General features: G+C 46.6%; 1 protein-coding gene across 3 annotated transcripts; it reads left to right on the forward strand.

The window, feature by feature from the left end:
- Positions 506 to 20287, forward strand: ELSPBP1 (epididymal sperm binding protein 1). Of its 3 annotated transcripts, NM_214404.1 has the most exon segments (7): positions 506 to 588; positions 6747 to 6835; positions 11162 to 11299; positions 15159 to 15305; positions 17752 to 17910; positions 18572 to 18736; positions 19532 to 19907. In NM_214404.1, coding segments are annotated over 5 exon segments (672 nt in total). In that variant the 5' UTR covers positions 506 to 588; positions 6747 to 6765; the 3' UTR covers positions 18730 to 18736; positions 19532 to 19907.

Below are 20511 nucleotides of genomic sequence, written 5' to 3' on the forward strand. Positions count from 1 at the left end.
GATCGAACACGCAACCTCATGGTTCCTAGTCGGATTCGTTAACCACTGGGCCACGACGGGAACTCCAGGAGAGGGATTTTTTGGACATCTGAAAATTCCAGAATGGGGGACCATAATTTCCAACTTAGGAACCATCCGACGCTGGGTTCCAGAGAGCTACTTTCGATTCTCCCACGCTTCCCTTCACGCGAGACGATCCTCAGGCCCTTGGGCTTTTCATGACTCAGCTGAAACCCACCCACTTCCTCGCTGCTGAACAGCCCGGAGCACCGTCTCCTCTGCTGGTTAATAGTCTCGTCCATGACCCCAGGCCCTGCAAGACCCCATTAATATATCCATGATTGAGTTTTAGGGACCTCGTAGATACGCATGAGGTCACCCTGGGATATCATTAACTGTGGGGCTCTTCCACCCCAGCGTCCCCTGATTGTAACCATCCATGGAAAACCCTTCTTTGGGGAGCTGCTGTCTCACTTTACAGACAAGCTTAGGGCCCAAACCATCAGAGAAGCCAGAGACCTTGGGAGTAGAACCTGAAAGAGGGAGCGAGGAGACACCTAGGGCCAAGAAGAAAGAACCCTTGCGAAGGTACCCTGCAACCTGGAAACCTGGGAGGGTGTGAGAAGCGGGACCTGGGGGGCGCCCCCCCCACCCCCGCAGCAAGGAGGTGGGGCGCAGAGCCGAGACGTCTGCCGGAGGAAATAGGACGTGAGCTGCCTATATCACGGGGGCCACGTGGATAAAAAGTAACAAGAAGCAGGTGCAATTTATTTTCCTAATATATTCTGTAGAACCATGATCTCCTCTTAACATGTCATCCACGGAGGATGATGTGAATGAGGTATTTCGCATCTTTTCATGCTTCCTCTTCAGAGCCCAGTATGTCACCCCAACCTATGCGGATGAGAACTCACCACATTTCAAGAGCTAAAGAGCCAAGGGGGCGGCGGCCACTCCACTGGCCAGCACAGCTCGGGAGACGGAAAGGCAGAGAAAGGGGGCAGGGAGCCTTGGGGGCAGGTTGCTTTCTCTGTAAAGAAACTCAGAGGGGTGGGTGAAGCTCCATCCTGTGAGCCATGGTAGGCTAAGGAAGGCTGTCTCTATCCTGGCTTGGGGGGAAAAAAGATGGAAACCAGCCTGGACAAATTGCCTGTTGAGTTTCTGGTTGTGAACAAATAACTTCATGGTTCCAGGAATTTTTGCACCATCCTGCTAAGATAAGGCTCACTCTCCTGGTGGAGGAAGGAGGAACCGGAGATTGAAAAAGAACATCTTGAGGTTCTATTGCTTCTCCCTCCAAAGGCAGCCTAAGTGCATAAGAGAAGAGGGATGTGCGTGTGTTTGCAGGGAGTCTTACAGAGAGGGTTTGGTTCAGACATGGGGTTCTTGGCAGTTGAGGAGCAGAAGGACTCAGTATTTTGAGGACACTCTATTGTCCAGTGGCCTTATGCCCACAAGCTCCCGTAATCCTTACAACAGTTTCCCCAGCTGGGTTATTATTTCCACTCAACAGATTAAGAGCTGTGAAAACTGGAGGTCAGAGAGGTGAAGATAGCCTTTCCAAGATGACCCAGGAGATAATGGAAGAGGTGGACTTTAAACCCTAGTTGCCTGAGTTTATTCTTTGCTCCCTGCTCCACTGTGACACTTTTGGCTTAAAAAATCCAGACAGCAGAGGCTGCAGGCTGGTCGCCCACTCAGCACTTCACTACCACCTGCTGTGACTCTTCTCATTGTCCACGTTGAGGGATAGGTATGGGTGCCCATGTCTCATATCTGACTATTGAGGTCAGAAATTGTGTTCAGTTCTTTTGGTAGTTGCCACAGTTCATAGAGGTGGTAGGGTTCTAGAATACTTACTGGATGGGTAGAGAAAAGGATGGATGACGGAAGAATTGAAGGAATGAAGGAAAGATAGATGGATGGATGGATGGATAGGTGGATTGATCAAAGGATAGATTGAAAGATGAATGGATAGAGAGATACTTGGGAGGACAGATAGATATTAACAATAAAGAATGTCATTCAGGAGTTCCCGTCATGGCACAGCAGAAACGAATCAACTAGGAACCATGAGGTTGCGGGTTCGATCCCTGGCCTCGCTCAGTGGGTTAAGGATCTGGTGTTGTCGTGAGCTCTGGCGTAGGTCGCAGACGCGGCTCGGATCTGGAGTTGCTGTGGCTGTGGCATAAGCTGGCATCTGTGGCTCTGATTCAACCCCTGGCCTGGGAAACTTCATATGCTACGATGGGCGTTGCCCTAAAAAGCCAAAAAAAAAAAAAAAAAAAAAAAAAAAGAAATGCCATTCAGCAGGGAAAGCTTTTCCTAGTAAAAAACAAAAAGGAAAAGAGAAAAGAAAATCATAGAACATTCCCCAAATAAGTTTTCTTAATTAATTAACCACCGCAGGCCTAGCCAGGCAAAGAGATGTTATTACCACCACCCGCCTCGGCACCACATTGTCCTCAACGGCTGGCATTTATTGGGAACTTCCTGTATACCGGATGCTGTGCTTAGTATTTTATATCTTTTCTCTAATTCAATCTTCCTGACAACTCTGTGAAGCAGAATTTTCAACATGCCCATTTTACAGATGGGTAAGCTGTTAAGTACCGTGCTTACTGTTACTCTCCCTTTGGCCAGTGACGAACCCACAGATTCATTTATTTTTAGGGCTGCACCCGCGGCATGGCCGTGATCCAAGGAGGTTCGAGGAATTGTGGCGAGGATTAATTGCAGATGGTTGAGCCCATGATTGAGATATTAGCTTTGTTTGTTTGTGTTTTTTGTTTTCCTCTTTTGTCTTTTTAGGGCCGCACCTGCGGCACATGGAGGTTCCCAGGCTAGGGGTCCAATTGGAGCTGCAGTGACCGGCCTCCACCACAGTCACAGCCACTCGGGATCTGAGCTGTGTCTGCGACCCACACCACAGCTCACGGCAATGCCGGATCCTTAACTCACCGAGCCAACCAGGGATCGAACCTGCATCCTCATGGATAATAGCTGGGTTCTTTAACCCCTGAGCCATGATGGTAACTCCAGAGATATTAGCTTTGAAGTCAAACTTTGAACTGAGTAGACAAAGTCATGCCAGTTGAGGGAGGCACTTCTCTTTTTTTTTTTTGTCTTTTTTTTCAGGGCCACACTCGGGGCGTATGGAAGTTCCCAGGCTAGGGGCACCATTTGCAAAGTATGTTCCAGCCTCTATTGCACTCGTGATAAATTCTTGTGATGGGTTTTATTCCCCTTCACCCGATGATTGGGAAGCCTGCACCCGCGTCTGACCGTGGGTTGACCCCAAAGCCATAGCACCTCTCTTTTCTATCAGCCAACAATATGGGGACACTGGCAAGATGCCAGCTCCAACTACCCTATGGCTCAGGACACCGTGTCTTCCAAAGGGTTTGAACACGCTGGTGCTTGAGGAATAACTTGGTCCTGAGCTGAATGTTCCAGACATGGAGCCACCCCCAACATATTTCTATTAATATCCATGATCTGATCCAAGCAGAAGCATTAACCTTCCAGAATGTCAGTCCATAGCAACTCCCAAGTCTGCACAAAATCCCTTATGGCACACAGAAGCAAGCCAGGCAAATGTCTGGAGGTGTGGTGGGCGGGAAGCCTTCCAGGGGAGAGAAGGGCTACACCCTGAGGTACCAGGAGGCTTGGCAGGCTTCTGTAGGAAACAGTCAAAAGACTACCGTAGGAGTTCCCGCTGTGGCTCAGCAATAAGGAACCCAACTCGTATCCATGAGGACTGAGCCCCGAGAAGTAGATTAAGGAGCCAGTCTTGCCATGAGCTGCGAGGTAGGCTGAAGACGTGGCTCGGATCTGGTGTGGCTGTGGCTGTGGCGTAGATTGGCAGCTGCAGCTCCAATTTCACCCTTAGCCTGGGAACCTCCAGATGCTGAGGGCATGGCCCTAAAAAGACAAAAAAAGAAAAAAAAAAAAAAAAAAAAAAAACCTAGTGTAGCTGAGACGACAAGGAGGGAAAGAGTGATGAGCTATGAGCTTTGAGGAGGAGGCCCTCGGTGTGGACTGTGGCTGTTCTTACACGTGTGGTGGAGATTTCCGAATTAATGCGTAAGCCACTTCTCCCCGACGTTAATCCCTCCACTGGCGTCCAGTTGCATTTAGAGCATCAGGCAGGCTCTGCAGGGTTCGGCTCCCTCCACCTCGCCAAGCACTACTCGGGGCCCTGGACACTGGTTGGACTGGCTCCTCGAACCGATCCTTTGTCTCTGCCTCAATGACCCCTAGACACACACCCCGGCTGCCCTCATCCCTACCCATCCTTCTCTTCCTCCTGCTCTGTTTACATGTCCGTTTCTCAGAGGAGACTTCCTGGATGTCCTGGTTCATGTTTATTGCAGCCTCTGTTCTCCTCCTTCTCAACAAGGAAGGAGCACAAAGGAAGAGGTGCAGGAGACCACTGAGCCACGTGGGGAGCAGGGGCACTGACTGCACAAGTGAAACATCTGGAATAGTGTACAGTCAGCCCTCCGTATCCATGGCTCCTCCACGTCTGAGGGTCCTAACTCTGCATCGTCAGAGCCAATCAACCCCGAATGGTATAGTACTGTCACGCCTGCCACTGAAATCAAATCCCAGATAAGCGGACCCTTGCTTTTCAAACCAATGATGTTCAAGCATCAATTGTATATGTTTGTCTCGGGTTGATTCATTTCTTGTCTTTCTCCTTCATAGACTGTCGGTCCCACGAAAGCAAGGACCACGCCTGTTTCCCACACTGCTGTACCCCATCAACTAGCCCTGCACCCCACCCATTGTAAGGGCCCAATAAATATTTGGTCTTGAGTCTGTGCCTAAAAGCATGCATCAAGAGAGATCCTGGGAGTTCCCATCATGGCTCAGCGGTTAACGAACCCAACTAGCATCCATGAGGATGTGGGTTTGATCCCTGGCCTTGCTCGGTGGGTTAAGGATCTGGTGTGGCTGTGGCTGTGGTGTAGTCAGTTGGCTACAGCTCCTATTGGACCCCTAGCCTGGGAACCTCCATATGCCATGGGTGCGGCACTAAAAAAAAAAAAAAAAAAAAAAAAGAGAGAGAGAGAGAGAGAGATCCTATTGATACTGAATCAAACTGGTGTTCACTCACCCGACGACGTGCAGCAAAGCCATCTACTGATACGAGGCTGTGGTGAAAGAAAGTACAGCAATTATTGCAGGGTGCCAGGTAGGGAGCATGGGCAGCCTAGGCTCAAAAGACCCGAACTCCCTGATGGCTTTCAGGCAAGTGTTTTTATGTTTTGTTTTGGTTTTTTGTTTTGTTTTTTTTTTTTTTATGTTTGCTGTTTTAGGGCTTCATTAGCAGCATACGGATGTTCCCAGGCTAGAGGTCTAATTGGAGCTACAGCCGCCGGCCTACACCACAGCCACAGCAACGCCAGATCCAAGCCACGTCTGCGAACTACACCACAGCCCACGGCAATGCTGGATCCTCAACCCACTGAGCGAGGCCAGGGATTGAACCCGAAACCTCATGGTTCCTGGCTGGTTCCTAGTGCACAGTTCTCTGATTGGTTGGTGGTGAGGTAACAGGGTGACATCTTGGGAATCTCCATCCCTGACCTTCCGGTTCCAATCCATCTGGGATTTAGTGCTTGTGGTCAGCAGTTTCCATCTGGTGGGAGTTTGGTTTCTGTAAAAACAGTTTAGGAATGAGTGTCAGGCATTGTCATCTGTCTTGGTCCTTCAGGGAGGAACGAAAGGTCTCATGACTCTGCTCTAGGGCTGATCTGTGGTTTGAATCGTTACTGATTCTCCTGCCCAACTGCTGTTCTCCCTTCCTTCCCTCCTTGTCTTTGCAGGGCTGCACCTGCAGCATATGGAAGGTCCCAGGCTAGGGGTCGAATTGGAGCTGCGGCTGCCGGCCTACACCACAGCCCCAGCAACGCTGGATCTGAGCCACGTCCGCAACCTACATATACCACACATCTCACCACAACGCTGGATCCTTTCATCAACTGAGTGAGGCCAGGGATTGAAGCTGCATCTTCATGGAGACTAGTCGGGTTTGTTACTGCTGAGCCACAACAGGAACTCCCAGGTTAACATACTTTCATATCCAACCTAGGAGATGGGTGCGATGCATAAGGAAGGTTAAAGACTCTTGTTAAGGCTCCCAGAATGGCTTGAGGCTTCGGATCCATTTATGTTGGTTGGAATCCTGCTATCGCCTTGCTGGGTAACCAACTCAGGGAGATGACTTGGCTTCTGGAGCCTATTTTCTCATCTGTAAAATGGGGATTAAAAATATCTGTCACACAATGTGTGAGAACCAAGCAGCATAATGTGTGTTGAGCATCTGACCTGGAATAGAGAAACAAATGCCACACCTCTTCTCCCCCATCTATGTAATGACAGTATATATATACTTTTTTCTGTAGGAATAAGTTATTCTTTATTATCCTCTAGGAATAAGAAAGAAAACGGCAGGGAGTTCTCTGATGGCCAACGGGTTGAGGCTCCCGCGTTCTCACTGCTGTGGCTCTGGTTGCTACTGTGTGGTGTAGGTTCGATCCCTGGCCCGGGAATTCCCACATACTGCCTGCATGGCAAAAAAGAAATAAACAAACAAACAAAGCGAGAACCTGAAATAAACGTGGCCACTCTCAGTTTTAAAAAAAAGAAAGAAAGAAAAGGGCGTCCATGACATCAAACTTGGGTGTTAGTGGAAGAGGAAACCCTTGGAGCAAAATGTTTGTCTTGCCTCAATCCAGAAAGAAAAGTCCAGTCGAGATGAACAGATGGTCCAGTTACCTGTTGGGATGCACGGCCTTCATCCTCTACTCCTACGAAACAAGTGGAGGTGAGTATAGTGGGAAATGAAGGGGAGGATTTGGAAACTGGAAAGAATGAACGGACCCAAGTAAAGATTCCTGGATCCAAGTAGGGAGGAGAAGGCTTAGTCGAAATCTCAGACATAGGGTTGAACCCTGGATCTGCAACTTTTTCTCTGTGTGACCTTGGTCACGCCGTGTAACCTCTCTGAAATCAGTTCTCAACCTTAAGAGAGAAATAATGACATTTACTTCATGGAGATATTTTGGAGGTTAAATAACAGCCACGAGCCCCTTTCACAGTACTCAGCACATGAGAGGGGGAATGCAAATATGGTCATTTAAAAAAGGGGCTTTAGGAGTTCCCTGGTGGCTCAGGGGGTTAAGGATCCAGCATTGTCACTGCTGTGGCTTGGGTCGCTGCTGTGGTACAGGTTCAGTCCCTGGCCCTGGAACTTCTGCCTGCTGCAGGTGCACCCCCCAAAAAATTTTTAATTAAAAAAAAAAAGAGGGGCGGAGTTCCTGTCATGGCTCAGTGGTTAATGAATCCGACTGGGAACCATGAGGTTGCGGGTTCGATCCCTGGCCTTGCTCAGTGGATTAAGGATCTAGTGTTGCCGTGAGCTGTGGTGTAGGTCGAGGACGTGGCTTGGATCCCGCGTTGCTGTGGCTCTGGCAAAGGCTGGCAGCTACAGCTCGGATTTGACCCCTAGCCTGGGAACCTCCATATGCTGCGGGAGCGGCCCAAGAAATGGCAAAAGGACAAAAAAAAGGGGGGGGCTATGGACCGAAACCTCAGGACCCCACCCCCCACAACTCAGACACTTCCTCTATACTCACTATATTTTTTTAAGTTGTGGTAAAACACACAGAACATAAAATGTACCATCCTAACCTTTTTTTTTTTGCTTTTCAGGGCTGCAAGTGTGGCATATGGAGGTTCCCAGGCCAGGGGTCGAATCGGAGCTACAGCTGCCGGTCTACACCACAGCCACAGCAATGCCAGATCCCAGCCACATCTGCAGGTGACCTACACCACAGCTCATGGCAACGCCGGATTCTCAACCCACTGAGTGAGGCCAGGGATCGAACCCACAACCTCATGGTTCCTAGTCGGATTCGTTCCCACTGCACCACGATGGGAACTCCATCCTAACCATTTTTAAGTGTACAATAATAATTTTATTTTATTCATAGTTAATAAAATGCTTTGTAACTGTGTGCCTGGGCAGCAGGGATCCAAGCTCCTTCTAGCTGGGGCTCCACACCCCTAGGGCGTCAGAGGACTCTGTAGATTCTTTGATTTTAGTTGATAGACAGGGATCCAGAGAGTGGAGGATCTTGGAGGAGAGCTTTTTGACCAGGCCGGGAATCGACATAGCTCACTTCCCCCCAGAACTCACAGGGGGCTTACATGCAAAGGAGTCTGGGAAATATAGTTTAGCTGTGCATTCAGGAGGGAAAAAAAGCTGATTTTGGTGAACACAGCCATCTCTACCACAGGAAAATACAAACATTTTCCTAGAGAGAAGGGCTGGGGTCTAAAAGAACTAAGTCTCTAGGAGATTAAGAACCCATGATTTGTTCAGATAATGTACTTAACTGAGTCTCAGCTTTTCTTTCTCTATTTCTTTTTATGGTCGCAGCTGCGGCATATGGAAATTCCAGGGCTAGGGGTTGAATCGGAGCTGCAGCTGCAGTCTGTGCCACAACTACCGAAACACTGGATTCTTAACCCATTGATGGAGGCCAGGGATGGAATCCGCATCCTCACTATGCTGGGTTCTTAACCCACAGAGCCACAAATGGGAACTCCATGCGTCAGTTTTTCTAGCTATCATCTCATTTCTGTAACACTTTCCTGAGACCCCCGCCCATATGCCTGTGCTGAAACTCAGTTTCCCCAAGTCCCTCTGCACAGATTTTGGATTTTGGGACTAGTTTATTCAACACACATTTATTGAGTGATTCCTCAATCCCAGGCTCTGTGCTATGGGCCAGAAACACAGGAATAAATAAAAGTCATGCCCTGCACTGGGAGTTCACAGTGAATAGGAGTGATAGATACATAAACAGATATTTACATGATATTTACGTGCATTTCTAGAGATTGGCTCAGAGTATTAGAAGAGTGAGGAAGAGTATTACTTCAGGCTGGACCAAGTCCTCATGCATGAACAGTGGGGAGTAAGGCTGGCAAGAGAGGAAGGTCATTCTGAGCAGGAGGAAGGGCAAGAGCAAAACTCCAGAGACAAGCGAGACCATGGAGGAAGGTCAAGGAAATGTCAGTCGGGGGTGAGAACAGGAAGGTCAGCAGGGCCTGGCTTATGGAGGATTTTAACCCAGTTAAGAAGATTAGACCATCTGCTGGTTTACTCTGCAGATGGCTAACAGGATCTATTATGTGTTGATTTTTACTAACGACTCCCAAGGATAAACTTAATTCTATGTTCAGGGGGTACCTGCCTGCCCTGCCCTTCACCACCAGCATCCCATATACTCAGTGGTGCTCCTGGTTGAAGAAAGTCATGGATGATGATAATGATGGTGGTGGTGATGAGGGTGGTAATGACAGTGATGGTAATGATGATGATGATGATAGTGGTGGTGATAATGGTGATGGCGGTGATGATGGTGGTGGTGGTGATGGTGGTGATGGTGGTGATGACAGTGATGGTGGTGATGATAACGATGATGGTGATGATGGTGGTAATGACGGTGGTGATGGTGATGATGGTGATGGTAGTAATAGCTAACTTTTGGGGGGTAGCTCTCATGCCCAGGGACCCTTCAAAGCACTTTCCAAATATCAACTGGTTTCAACTTTATCAAACCAAGACCAAACAGTTCTGAGCCCCAGAGGGGGAAAATGCAATGTAACTTAAGAGCCCCTAATGCATCAACCCATAGGCCCATGTCCTGGTCCAGAAGAATAGAAAGGTCAAGAGCAGTGTTTCCTAAACTTTTATCATCTAAGTGTCCCCTCCTCCATACTCGCCACATCTGCATGCCACCAGAAATATGATGCACTCAGCATTTTTCGTTAAATGTGTCCACTTTTCTTCACTTTAAGACATTTATTTTTTGGTCTTTTTAGGGCCATGCCCCCAGCATATGGAGGTTCTCAGGCTAGCGGTCGAATCAGAGCTGTAGCCGCCGGCCTACGCCACAGCCACAGCAACGCCAAACCCCAGCCATGTCTGCAACCTACACCACAGTTCACGGCAACGCTGGATCCCTAACCCACTGAGCTAGGCCAGGGATCGAATCTGCATCCTCCTGGATAATAGTCATATTCATTTCCCCTGAGCCACCATGGGAACGCCTAATACATTTTTTTTTTTCAAAGAAGAGCTCTGTAATCTATAAAAGCACTACTACTTGCCATAAAGAAATACAAATAGGAGTTCCTGCCATGGCTCAGTGGTTAACGAATCCAACTAGGAACCATGAGGTTGCAGATTTGACCCCTGGCCTCACTCAGTGGGTTAAGGATCCAGCATTGATGTGAGCTGTGGTGTAGGTCACAGATGCGGCTCGGATCTGGCGTTGCTGTGGCTCTGGCATAGGCCGGTGGCTAGAGCTCCGATTAGACCCCTAGCCTGGGAAGCTCCACATGCTGTGGGTGTGGCCCTAGAAAAGGCAAAAAGACCAAAAAAAAAAAAAAAAAAAAGAAGAAGTACAAAAGAAAGTAAATGCTATAGGAGTTCCCTAGTGGCTCAGTGGGTTAAGGATCGCTGCTGTGGCTCAAGTTGCTGTTGTGGTGTGGGTTCCATCCCTGGTCTTGGAATTTCCACATAGCACCCCGCCAAAAAAAAAAAAAAAACTATAAAAAATCCTATTATTACATTCTACTAGATGCTGTTGTCCACATAAGGTTTTGAGTCCAAGTCCTGCCCTTTCTTTTTTCATTGTTAAAAAGGGGAATTATTAGGTATGAGAGGCATGGTAGAGAAACACTAGCATTAAATTGGAGCTTTCTCTTTTGTGTAATCAGGAGAATTGAAAGAGCATTGGAAAAGGACAGAGTTTTGCAGTCCACGTTTCTACATTTTTTAATGTGCATCTCTACGTGACCTAGTGGGATCTCGTGATTCACTAAGTGCATCTTGTGTGACATTAGTGGCAAAGTCCTGGTCTGGAGACACAATGGATCTCAGTTGTCTTCACTGTATGAAACTCATCCTCAATACTCTTGGTCCAAACACAAACAGGACACACCCTGGCAGGTCATTAGAAAGTTGGATGCAAAGACTACACGTGTAGACTTGAGACCTCCGTGTAAACTAGACTGGGTCTCATCCTTGGCTCATGCTTTCGGACTAATCCCCTGTTTTGTTCCTTCTGTCCCTCAGATACTAAAGATTCCTGTGTCTTTCCCTTCAACTACAAGGGTTTTACTTATTTCTCTTGCACCAGAACCAACAGCCTCTCCCCTTGGTGTGCGACCAGAGCTGTTTATGATGGACAGTGGAAGTACTGCTTGATAGAAGGCAAGTGGTCCATGTTGTCCCATTGGTGGGTTTCTTAAGATGATGGGTTATAGAAGAGAACACATGAATGTGGATAACATGAGTGTATTTTTGGCAGAGAAGTTATAGTATATATGTGTGTGCACAGACAAGGCTCTGGAAGGCCAAACATGGCATGTTAATATGGATACTAGTGTGAAGGATAACAGTAGTAAAAATGGCGCTCTCCAGGACATGGTGGCAACCTATATATCCATTGATAGACGAATCGATAAAGAAGATGTGGCCTGCATATTCAATGGAATATTACTCAGCCATGAAAAAGAATGAAATAATGGCATTTGTAGCAACATGGAGGCAACTAGAGATTATCATACTAAGTGAAGGGAGTCAAAGACAAATATCACATGATATCACTTATATGTGGAATCTAACAAAATTTTACAAATGAACTTATTTACAAACAGAAACAGATTCACAGACATAGAAAACAAATTTATGGCTACCAAAGGGGAGTAAGTTAGGAACTGGGGATTAACAGATACACACTACTGTGTATAAAATCGATAAACAAGATCCTACCGTATAGCACAGGGAACTATATTCAAAATCTTGTAATAAACTCTGATGGAAAAAAAAATCTGAAAATCTGAAACTAGAATACACACACACACACATACACACACATATATGTGAATCACTTTGCTGGAAACCAGAAACTAACACAACATCCTAAAGCAACTATAGCTCAATTTTAAAATGGTGTTCTCTCTCGTAATACTGTAAGAACAACCAGCCAACCACAGGGAACCACTGTATTCTTGGTCTCTTTCTTGATTTTCTAAATTAATAAGGAAAAAAGAAACAAAATATAAAAGAAAAGGGATTTGAGAAATGTTTACTTTTTCTTAAAGCCCAAGACACTTTGACCATTATTTTTTTACTTCTATTTTTTGTTAACAAAAGACATTTAGGTTGTTTTAACCAATACCTATTGTTGGCTATTTAAACTGTCCCCACTGGTATCCAGCTTTTGAATATTCAGGATTTACTTTTGCCTGGTATCACAGTTCTTCATTCTCTTAGATCAAATACCCACCTTTTATAATAAATAGAAGAAACATCCTTTTTACGATCCTGAATGAACTATATAAATAACATTATCTAGCTATATTCATAATTTCAAAATAAACCAGTGTAATCACTTAACTGCAACATAAGACAGAAATAAAATGAAAGAAATTGATAATAAAGTAATAAGCATGCACGACCATAACTAACCTAAAAGGCATTAAAAAGTTGCCAGAGGTTTATACCTCCAAGCAGAATCTCTGCGATTACATGAACTAAAAATGACTGCAAAAAAAGTACCCAGGAGCTCCCTTTGTGGAGCAGTGGGTTAAGGATCCAGCATTGTCACTGCAGCGGCTTGGCTCACAGCTGTGTCACAGTTTCCTTCCCTGGCTTGGGAATTTCCACATGCTGTGGGTACGGGGAAAAAAAAGAAACAAACAAACAAGCAAAAAAACCCACCATGCATTAAAAAATCAAAACAAGGAGTTCCCCTCATGGCTCAGTGGTTAATGAACCCAACTAGTATCCGTGAGGATGCAGGTTTGATCCCTGGCCCCCCTCAGTGGGTTAAGGATCTGGCATTGCTGTTAGCTGTGGTGTAGGTCGCAGACATGGTTCAGATCTGGTGTTGCTGTGGCTGTGGTGTAGGCTGGCAGTTACAGCTCCAATTCAACCCCTAGCCTGGGAACCCCCATATGCCTCGGGTGCAGCTCTAAAAAGACCACAAAAAAAAGAAAGAAAGAAAGAAAGAAAGAAAGAAAGAAAGAAAGAAAGAAAGGTCAAAACAAAACCTGGAAGCAATACAGGCAGACCTCAGATATCGAGATATGGTGGGATTGGTTCCAGACCACTGTAATAAAGCAAATATCACAGCAAAGTGAGTCACATTAATTTTTTGGTTTCCCAGTGCATATAAAGAGTATGTACAATATACTGTAGTCTATTAAAAGTTCAATGGCACTATGTCTAAAAAATATATACACGTTTACATGGAATCTGAAAAAAAAAGATACAAAGAACTTATTTATAAAATAGAAACAGGAGTTTCCGTTGTGGCTCAGCAGTAATGAACCCAACTAGTATCCATGAGGATGTGGGTTCGATCCCTGAGCACGCTCAGTGGGTGAAAGGAGCCGACATTGCCGTGAGCTGCCATGTAGGTTGCAGCTGCAGCTCCAATTCGCCCCCTAGCCTGGAAACTTCCATATGCCCTGGGTATGGCCCTAAAAAGACAAATAAATAAATAAAATAAAATAAGATAGAAATAGACCCACGGGCATAGAAAAAAAACTTATGGCTACCAAAGGAGAAGCGGGGGGAATAAGTTAGGAGGTTGGGGTTAACATATACACACTACTACATACAAAATATAAATAAGAAGGACCTACCAATAGTTTAAAATAACCTAAAAGGGAAAATAATCTGAAAAAGAATATATATATGTACATTATATATGCTGTATAAAATAATATAGATAACTAAAAAACATTGTAAATCAACTACACTTCATTTTAAACATTTAAAGAGTTAAAAAAGTAAATACCTTAATTAAAAAATATTTTATCACTAAAACTGTTAACCATCTCCTGTGCCTTTATTGAGTCATAATCTTTTTTGCTAGTGGAGGCTGTTACCTCAGTGTAGATGGCTGCTGACTGATCAGGGTGGTGGTAGCTGAAGGTTGGAGTGCCTGTGGCAATTTCTTTTTTCCTTCTTTCTTTTCTTTTCTTTCTTTTTCTTTTTTTTTTTTTTTTTTGGCCACTCGAAGCCTACGGAGTTCCCAGGCCAGGTATCAGATCTGAGCCACAGTTGCGACCTAAGCTATAGCTGGAGCTATGCTGGGAACTTAAGCCACTGTGCCGGGCTGGGGATCAAACCTGCGTCCCAGCGCTCCCAAGACGCCACTGATCCCACTGTGCCATGGCGGGAACTCCAGCAATTCCTTAAAATAAGACAGCATGAGGTCGGCCACATGGACTGACTCCCTTTCATGAATGATTTCTCTGTAGCATCCACGGCTGTTTGGTAGTGTTTTACCCACAGCAGAACTTCTTTCCAAATTGGAGGCAGTCCGGAGTTCCCATCGTGGCTCAGCAGCAACAAATCTGACTAGTATCCATGAGGACACAGGTTTGATCCCTGACCTCGCTCTGTGGGTTAAGGATCTGGCATTGCTGTGGCTGTGGTGTAGGCCAGCAGCTACAGCTCTGATTCAGCCCCCAGTCTGGGAACCTTCGAATGCTGTGGATGTGGCCTGAATAAACCCACCAAGATCAACATAATTTCAGAAACTATTTTTGTTGTACCACATTCGTGGGGGGGGAACTTCCATCTATTTATGGACATTGCAATGAGGCACCAGCAGCAAGGTGCTAGTTTTATTAGATCTGACTTCACTGACTTTTTTTTTCTGTCCTCTCGACACGTTTGGTGTATCAACACCTTGGCTTCATCTGTTCATCATAAGCCATCCAAACTCTTTGTCTTGACTTTATTCTTTCGGGTCTCTTGGTGATTATAACAGATTCGTTTTTAAGATCCAAATATGATGTAAGTTACATCTGTTCAACAGGGCGGGGGGGCCATGAGTTGAGATGAGCGACCCTCTTGGAGAAGCTTTGAGGGAGACAGTATGAGAAGCAGGCTTTCTTTCCTAAACACTCGATAAAATGACTGGATAAAGTCTCTTCCAGACCAGATGTTTGTCCTGGAATTTGGTGGTTGGTTGATTGACGGATGATTAAATGGCTCTGTCTTTTGAATGACTAGAGAACGTCGAATCACGCATGGACCTCTCTCCATACAGATTACCCACGGTGTGTCTTCCCCTTCATCTATCGGGGAAGGTCCCACAGGAACTGCATCGTGGAAGGCAGCTTCTTCGGAAAGCTGTGGTGCTCAGTGACCTCCAGCTTTGATGAGAAGCAGCAGTGGAAATACTGTGAGATAAACGGTGAGGCACTGCAGCAAGGATGGCGTATTTGGCGGGGAGGAAGGTGGTCCTCGTGATGGGGTGGTGGCAGGGGGAGAGCAGAGCAACCGGAGGAAATACGTCTCCGCGTGTACACCTCGCCAGCCACAGACACAGGACTGTCCTGAGCCCACGTTCCCCCAAGTCCCCAACACCTGCAGGAAACACCAGTTGTCCTGAGGATCAAAAGGATGTGCTGTGGTTCTGATGTGGGTTTTCAAGACTTTCTGTTTCTACGGAGTTCCCATTGTGGCTCAGGGGAGACAAATCTGACTAGTCTCCATGAGGGAACTTCCATACGCTGCAGGTGGGGCCCTAAAAAAAACAGAAGAATTTCTGTTTCTAGAATTGACATTAACTAGGCTCACTCAATGCCAGACCCTAATTGCATTTCTTTTTTTGTTTGTTTTTCCTTTTTTTGGTCTTCTTAGGGCTGAAACCGTGGCATATGGAGGTTCCCAGGCTAAGGGTCGAATGGGAGCTGTAGCTGCCAGCCGACACCACAGCCACAGCAACACCAGATCCGAGCCGAATCTGCAACCTACACCATAGCTCACGGCAATGCCGGATCCTTAACCCACTGAGCAAGGCCAGGGATCAAACCTGAGTCCTCATGTATACTAGTCGGGTTCGTTTCCACTGAGCCACGACAGGAGCTCCCCCCTAACTGCACTCAATGCAGTTTAGCATCTAATCTTAATTCTATGCCTATTCAATTCAATAAGGAGCTCTATTCACCCAAGTGCCCTTTCCATGTTGGTCTCTGACCCAAAAGCTCTCTATACGCCATCCCACTGAGCCTTTCTACGGAAGCTCTATGAGACGCTCTTCCCCCCCCCACCCCGCAATTCGGTAAATGCCTTTTTAATTAGGCAATGCTGAGTTTACTGCTTACTGAATTCAGTAATATTGTTGACTGAAAGACCTTGACAGAGCCTTAATAGCATCTTGGAGAGGGAAGGACAAAATCAGGATATTAATGAGGTCTTGAGGTCTTTCAGTGCGGGGATGTGATTAGGGTTACATATGGATCATCATATGGATGATTTAAAGTCATCGGTCACGACAGGTGACATTCAGGATTCAAAGAGACTCGAAGACTTAGTCTTCTGATTCGATCTCTTGGAAAGGTCAACGTTCTGAGGTTGGAGTTCCCTGGTGGTCTAATGGTTAGGATTTAGTGATGTCATCTCTGTGGCCCAGGTTCAATCCCTGGTCTGGGAACTGAGATCCCACATCAAGTGACTGCAGGCTGAGGTAAAAAAAAAAAAAAAAAAAAAAAAAAAAAAAAAAAAAGTTCCGAGACTTATTTAAATGATTTTGCAGGAAATTCCTGAGATGAACAGTAAAGTTATTTATAATTTTTATGTTCCTGGGCAAGAATGACCTAGATTATCAGAGTTGTGTCATTGAGGTCTGTGGACCAGTAAAGCCTGGTTAATATACATAGTAAACTGGGTGTCACTGGCTTTGGTTCTCCCCTATCTATAAAGTGGAAATGATTACAACACCAAGAGCTGCTTTGGGAGTGGTCAGTATTATATCACCTTTTATAAAATAAAGCATGGGGGTTCCCTTCCTGGCTCAGTGGTTAATGAACCCGACAAGGATCCAGGAGGATTCGGGATTGATCCCTGGCCTCCCTCAGTCAGTTAAGGATCTGGTGTTGCTGTGAGCTGTGGTGTAGGTCACAGATATGGCTCAGATCTGGTGTTGCTATGGCTGTGGTATCCGCTGGGGGCTGCAGCTCTGATTCAACCCCTAGCCCGGGGACCTCCATAGGCCAAAGTTCCACCCTAAAAAGCCAATAAATAAATAAATAAATAAAGCCTGGCAGTTTTTGTGTGGGTTTTTTTTGGGGCCATGCCCATGGCATGTAGAAGTCCCTGGGCCAGTGATTGAAATCATGTCACAGCAGGGACCTGAGCCACGGCAGTGCCAGTGCCAGATCCTTAACCTGTGGTATTTTTATTTGTACTTCTTCTTTATGGCAAGTAGTGTTTTTATAGATCACAGAGCTGATGCTAGCTCTTCTTTTTAAGAATAAATGTATTAATTTCCCAGGGAGCTCCCAATGGCACTGTTTTTTTGTTTGTTTGTCTTTTTGCCATTTCTTGGGCTGCCCCGGCATATGGAGGTTCCCAGGCGAGGGGTCCAATCAGAGCTGTAAACACTGGCCTACGCCACAGCCACAGCGACGCAGGATCCAAGCCTCGTCTGCAACCTACACCATAGCTCACGGCAACGCCGGATCCTTAACCCACTGAGCAAGTGCAGGGACCGAACCCGCAACCTCATGGTTCCTAGTCGGATTCGTTAACCACTGAGCCACGACGGGAACTCCTCCATGGCACTGTTTTTTGTGTGATCAGTGAAAGCCTTTCTATTATCTCTTCTTGAGCTGTAACATTTCCATCATTACTTTCAGAGTATGGGGGAAATTCTTTCAGCAAGCCCTGCATCTTCCCCTCCAAGTACAGAAACCACATCATCTCTGAATGCCTCGAGGATGAAAGCAACAAGCTCTGGTGCCCGACTACGGAGAACATGGATATGGACGGAAAGTGGAGTCTCTGTGCCGACACCAGTAACCACAGGAAGGGGACTGGGTGGGCATGGGTGGATTCCTTCATTTAGTCACTCAACAAACATCTACTCCAGCCCTGCTGTGTGCCGGACCCTGAGCTGAGCACTGGGGCTATAGTGATGACCAGGACGGACTCCTACCCTGGAGGATCTGATGAACAAAGAGCAGAAACCACGCCCTAAGGCGACAGGTCAGGTTTGCTTAAGACCCAAGAGAGGGAGTTCCCTTGTGGGGCAGCAGGCTAAAGATCTGGCATTGTCACTGCAGCAGCTCGGGTCACTGCTGTGGCACGGGTTTGATTGCTGGCCTGGGAGCTTCCACAAGTCACGCGTGTGGCCAAAAACAAACAAACCAACAAACAAACAAACAAACAAAAACAAACAAAACTCAAAACCAAACCAAGAGAAAGGAGCCAAATATAAAATCTGCAAAATATGCAATACCTCCTACAAACCCAGAGTAAGTACACACTGAAGCTTTGAAAACTCTATTAATAAGGGAACTAGAAGGATGGTAAAGCCAATTCAAAGGACTTAATATATAGATGGGTTCTCGGATCTCCTGCAGTTAACAAAACCCACCTACGCTCAAGTCCCTTCTATAAACTGGTGTAACCTTATGTAATTGGAGTCACCTCTGCTTCTCCCCCTCTTCTCCCTAGGAATTTCCTCCCTGGTTCCTGGCTTTCCCTGCCATTTCCCATTCAACTACAAAAACAAGAATTATTTTAATTGCACCACCAAAGGATCCAAGGAGAACCTCTTATGGTGTGCCACCTCTTACAACTACGACCAGGACCACACCTGGGTGTATTGCTGATGCAGAGGTAAGGCGGACCGAAGAGCTGGGTCATCGCCCGTGGGAGAGAGAGTCTGTTCCCTTCCAGCGTGATTCGCTGAGGTTCCCAGCAAGGTGTGTTCTATTTTTTCAGAGCAAAGGTTGGACTCAACAGAGGTGGGGGGTGGTGGCGGGAATACTGGGACAATTTCTCAAATCAGAAGCCTGGAAGAAATCGGGATGCCAGGCAGGGCAGCAGGGCAAGAGGGTGGGCGAATGATTTCGAATCCAGAAGGGTGTCGTTCCAAATATTAGGTCTGGGAGTTCCCATTGTGGCTCAGCGGAAACGAATCTGACTAGTACCCATGAGGACACAGGTTCGATCCCTGGCTTCTCCCAGTGGGTTAAGGATCTGACATTGTTGTGAGCTGTGGTGTAGGCCGGCAGCTGCATCTCCCATCGGACCCCTAGCCTGGGAACCTCCACATATGCCCTAAAAAGACAAAAAGACCAAAAAATAAATAAATAAGCACCTACAGTGATCTCCATGAGAACATGTTTAGCCCAGCCTCCAACTTCTGATCATCAGAGCAGAACTATCTTCTTGCAGGCCCCTTTCCCAGCAAACCTATCGCCATCGAGGTGACAGGGTGCTTATTATTCACTGACTTGATCCCGTGAGCTGGGTGAGGGGCCGGGCTGTCTACCTGCTCTTGGCTCAGATGCTTCGCTTCACTTCGACTGTGTCTGGGAAATCAGTACAAAGTGACTCTTTAATGCCTGGGACATTTGCGGTCAATGCGTACCTATTACCTGAAGGCTGGCTTTTGATTCTCTTTTCAAGGGAGGGAGACACATCATCAGGGGGAGGCTGACTGACGTGTTCAGTCTGGAACCTGCTTCACCGTTTTCATTACATCTTTCAAGCTTAGGATAATCACCTTTAGAAAGACGCTGTCCACCGGCTCGCTTACTCACCGGGTCCTCTGTGAAGTGAAAATGTGGCACCGCCATCAATCAAGGAAAATTAACTCTGGGGCTGCCTTTCTTTTCTGCCTCCTAGAATGAGCCCACATGACTGGTCGCATGGTGGGGAGATCAGATTCTCTGCCCAGGGGCCCTAGGAAGTAATTGCAGCCTGCCATCTCTTTCTGGGAAACCACCGATTCAGGTGGAGCATCTGTAGATACTTATTACATCATTAATAAATAACTTAGTAAGTCAACGGAGGGTACAGAATTCATTGCAAGACTGCCTCAGCTATCTCCTGTGCCACACCCATGACAGACATCAACAATCGATGACAGAATCTGTTTCCCTGGGAGCCCAGATGCAACCTCACGTTGTTCTTCTCCCCTCCATCCTCTTCTTGCTTCTTCTCTTCCTCCTCTTCCTGCACTTTTCCCTCCTGCTCCTCCTCCCTCTGTCCTCCATCTCTCTTGTAAAATCCTCCGAGCAACTACTTCCATGGCCCATCGCTACCACCAGTCATCAGGAACAGATTTTCACTGTTCCGCTTTCAGCTCCAATCTGATTGTCAGATTAAAATGATGTTGCAGGAGTTCCCGGCGTGGCTCAGTGCTTAACGAATCCGACTAAGAACCATGAGGTTGTGGGTTCGATCCCTGGCCTTGTTCAGTGGGTTAAGGATCCGGCGTTGCCGTGAGCTGTGGTGTAGGTGCAGACGCGGCTCGGATCCCACGTTGCTGTGGCTGTGGCGTAGGCCGGCAGCTACAGCTCCAATTGACCCCTAGCTTGGGAACCTCCATATGCCATGGAAGCGGCCCAAGAAATGGCAAAAAACAAAAAGACAAAAAAAAAAAA

The sequence above is a fragment of the Sus scrofa genome, chromosome 6 (genome assembly GCF_000003025.6).
Source record: "Sus scrofa isolate TJ Tabasco breed Duroc chromosome 6, Sscrofa11.1, whole genome shotgun sequence".
NCBI lineage: Eukaryota > Metazoa > Chordata > Mammalia > Artiodactyla > Suidae > Sus > Sus scrofa.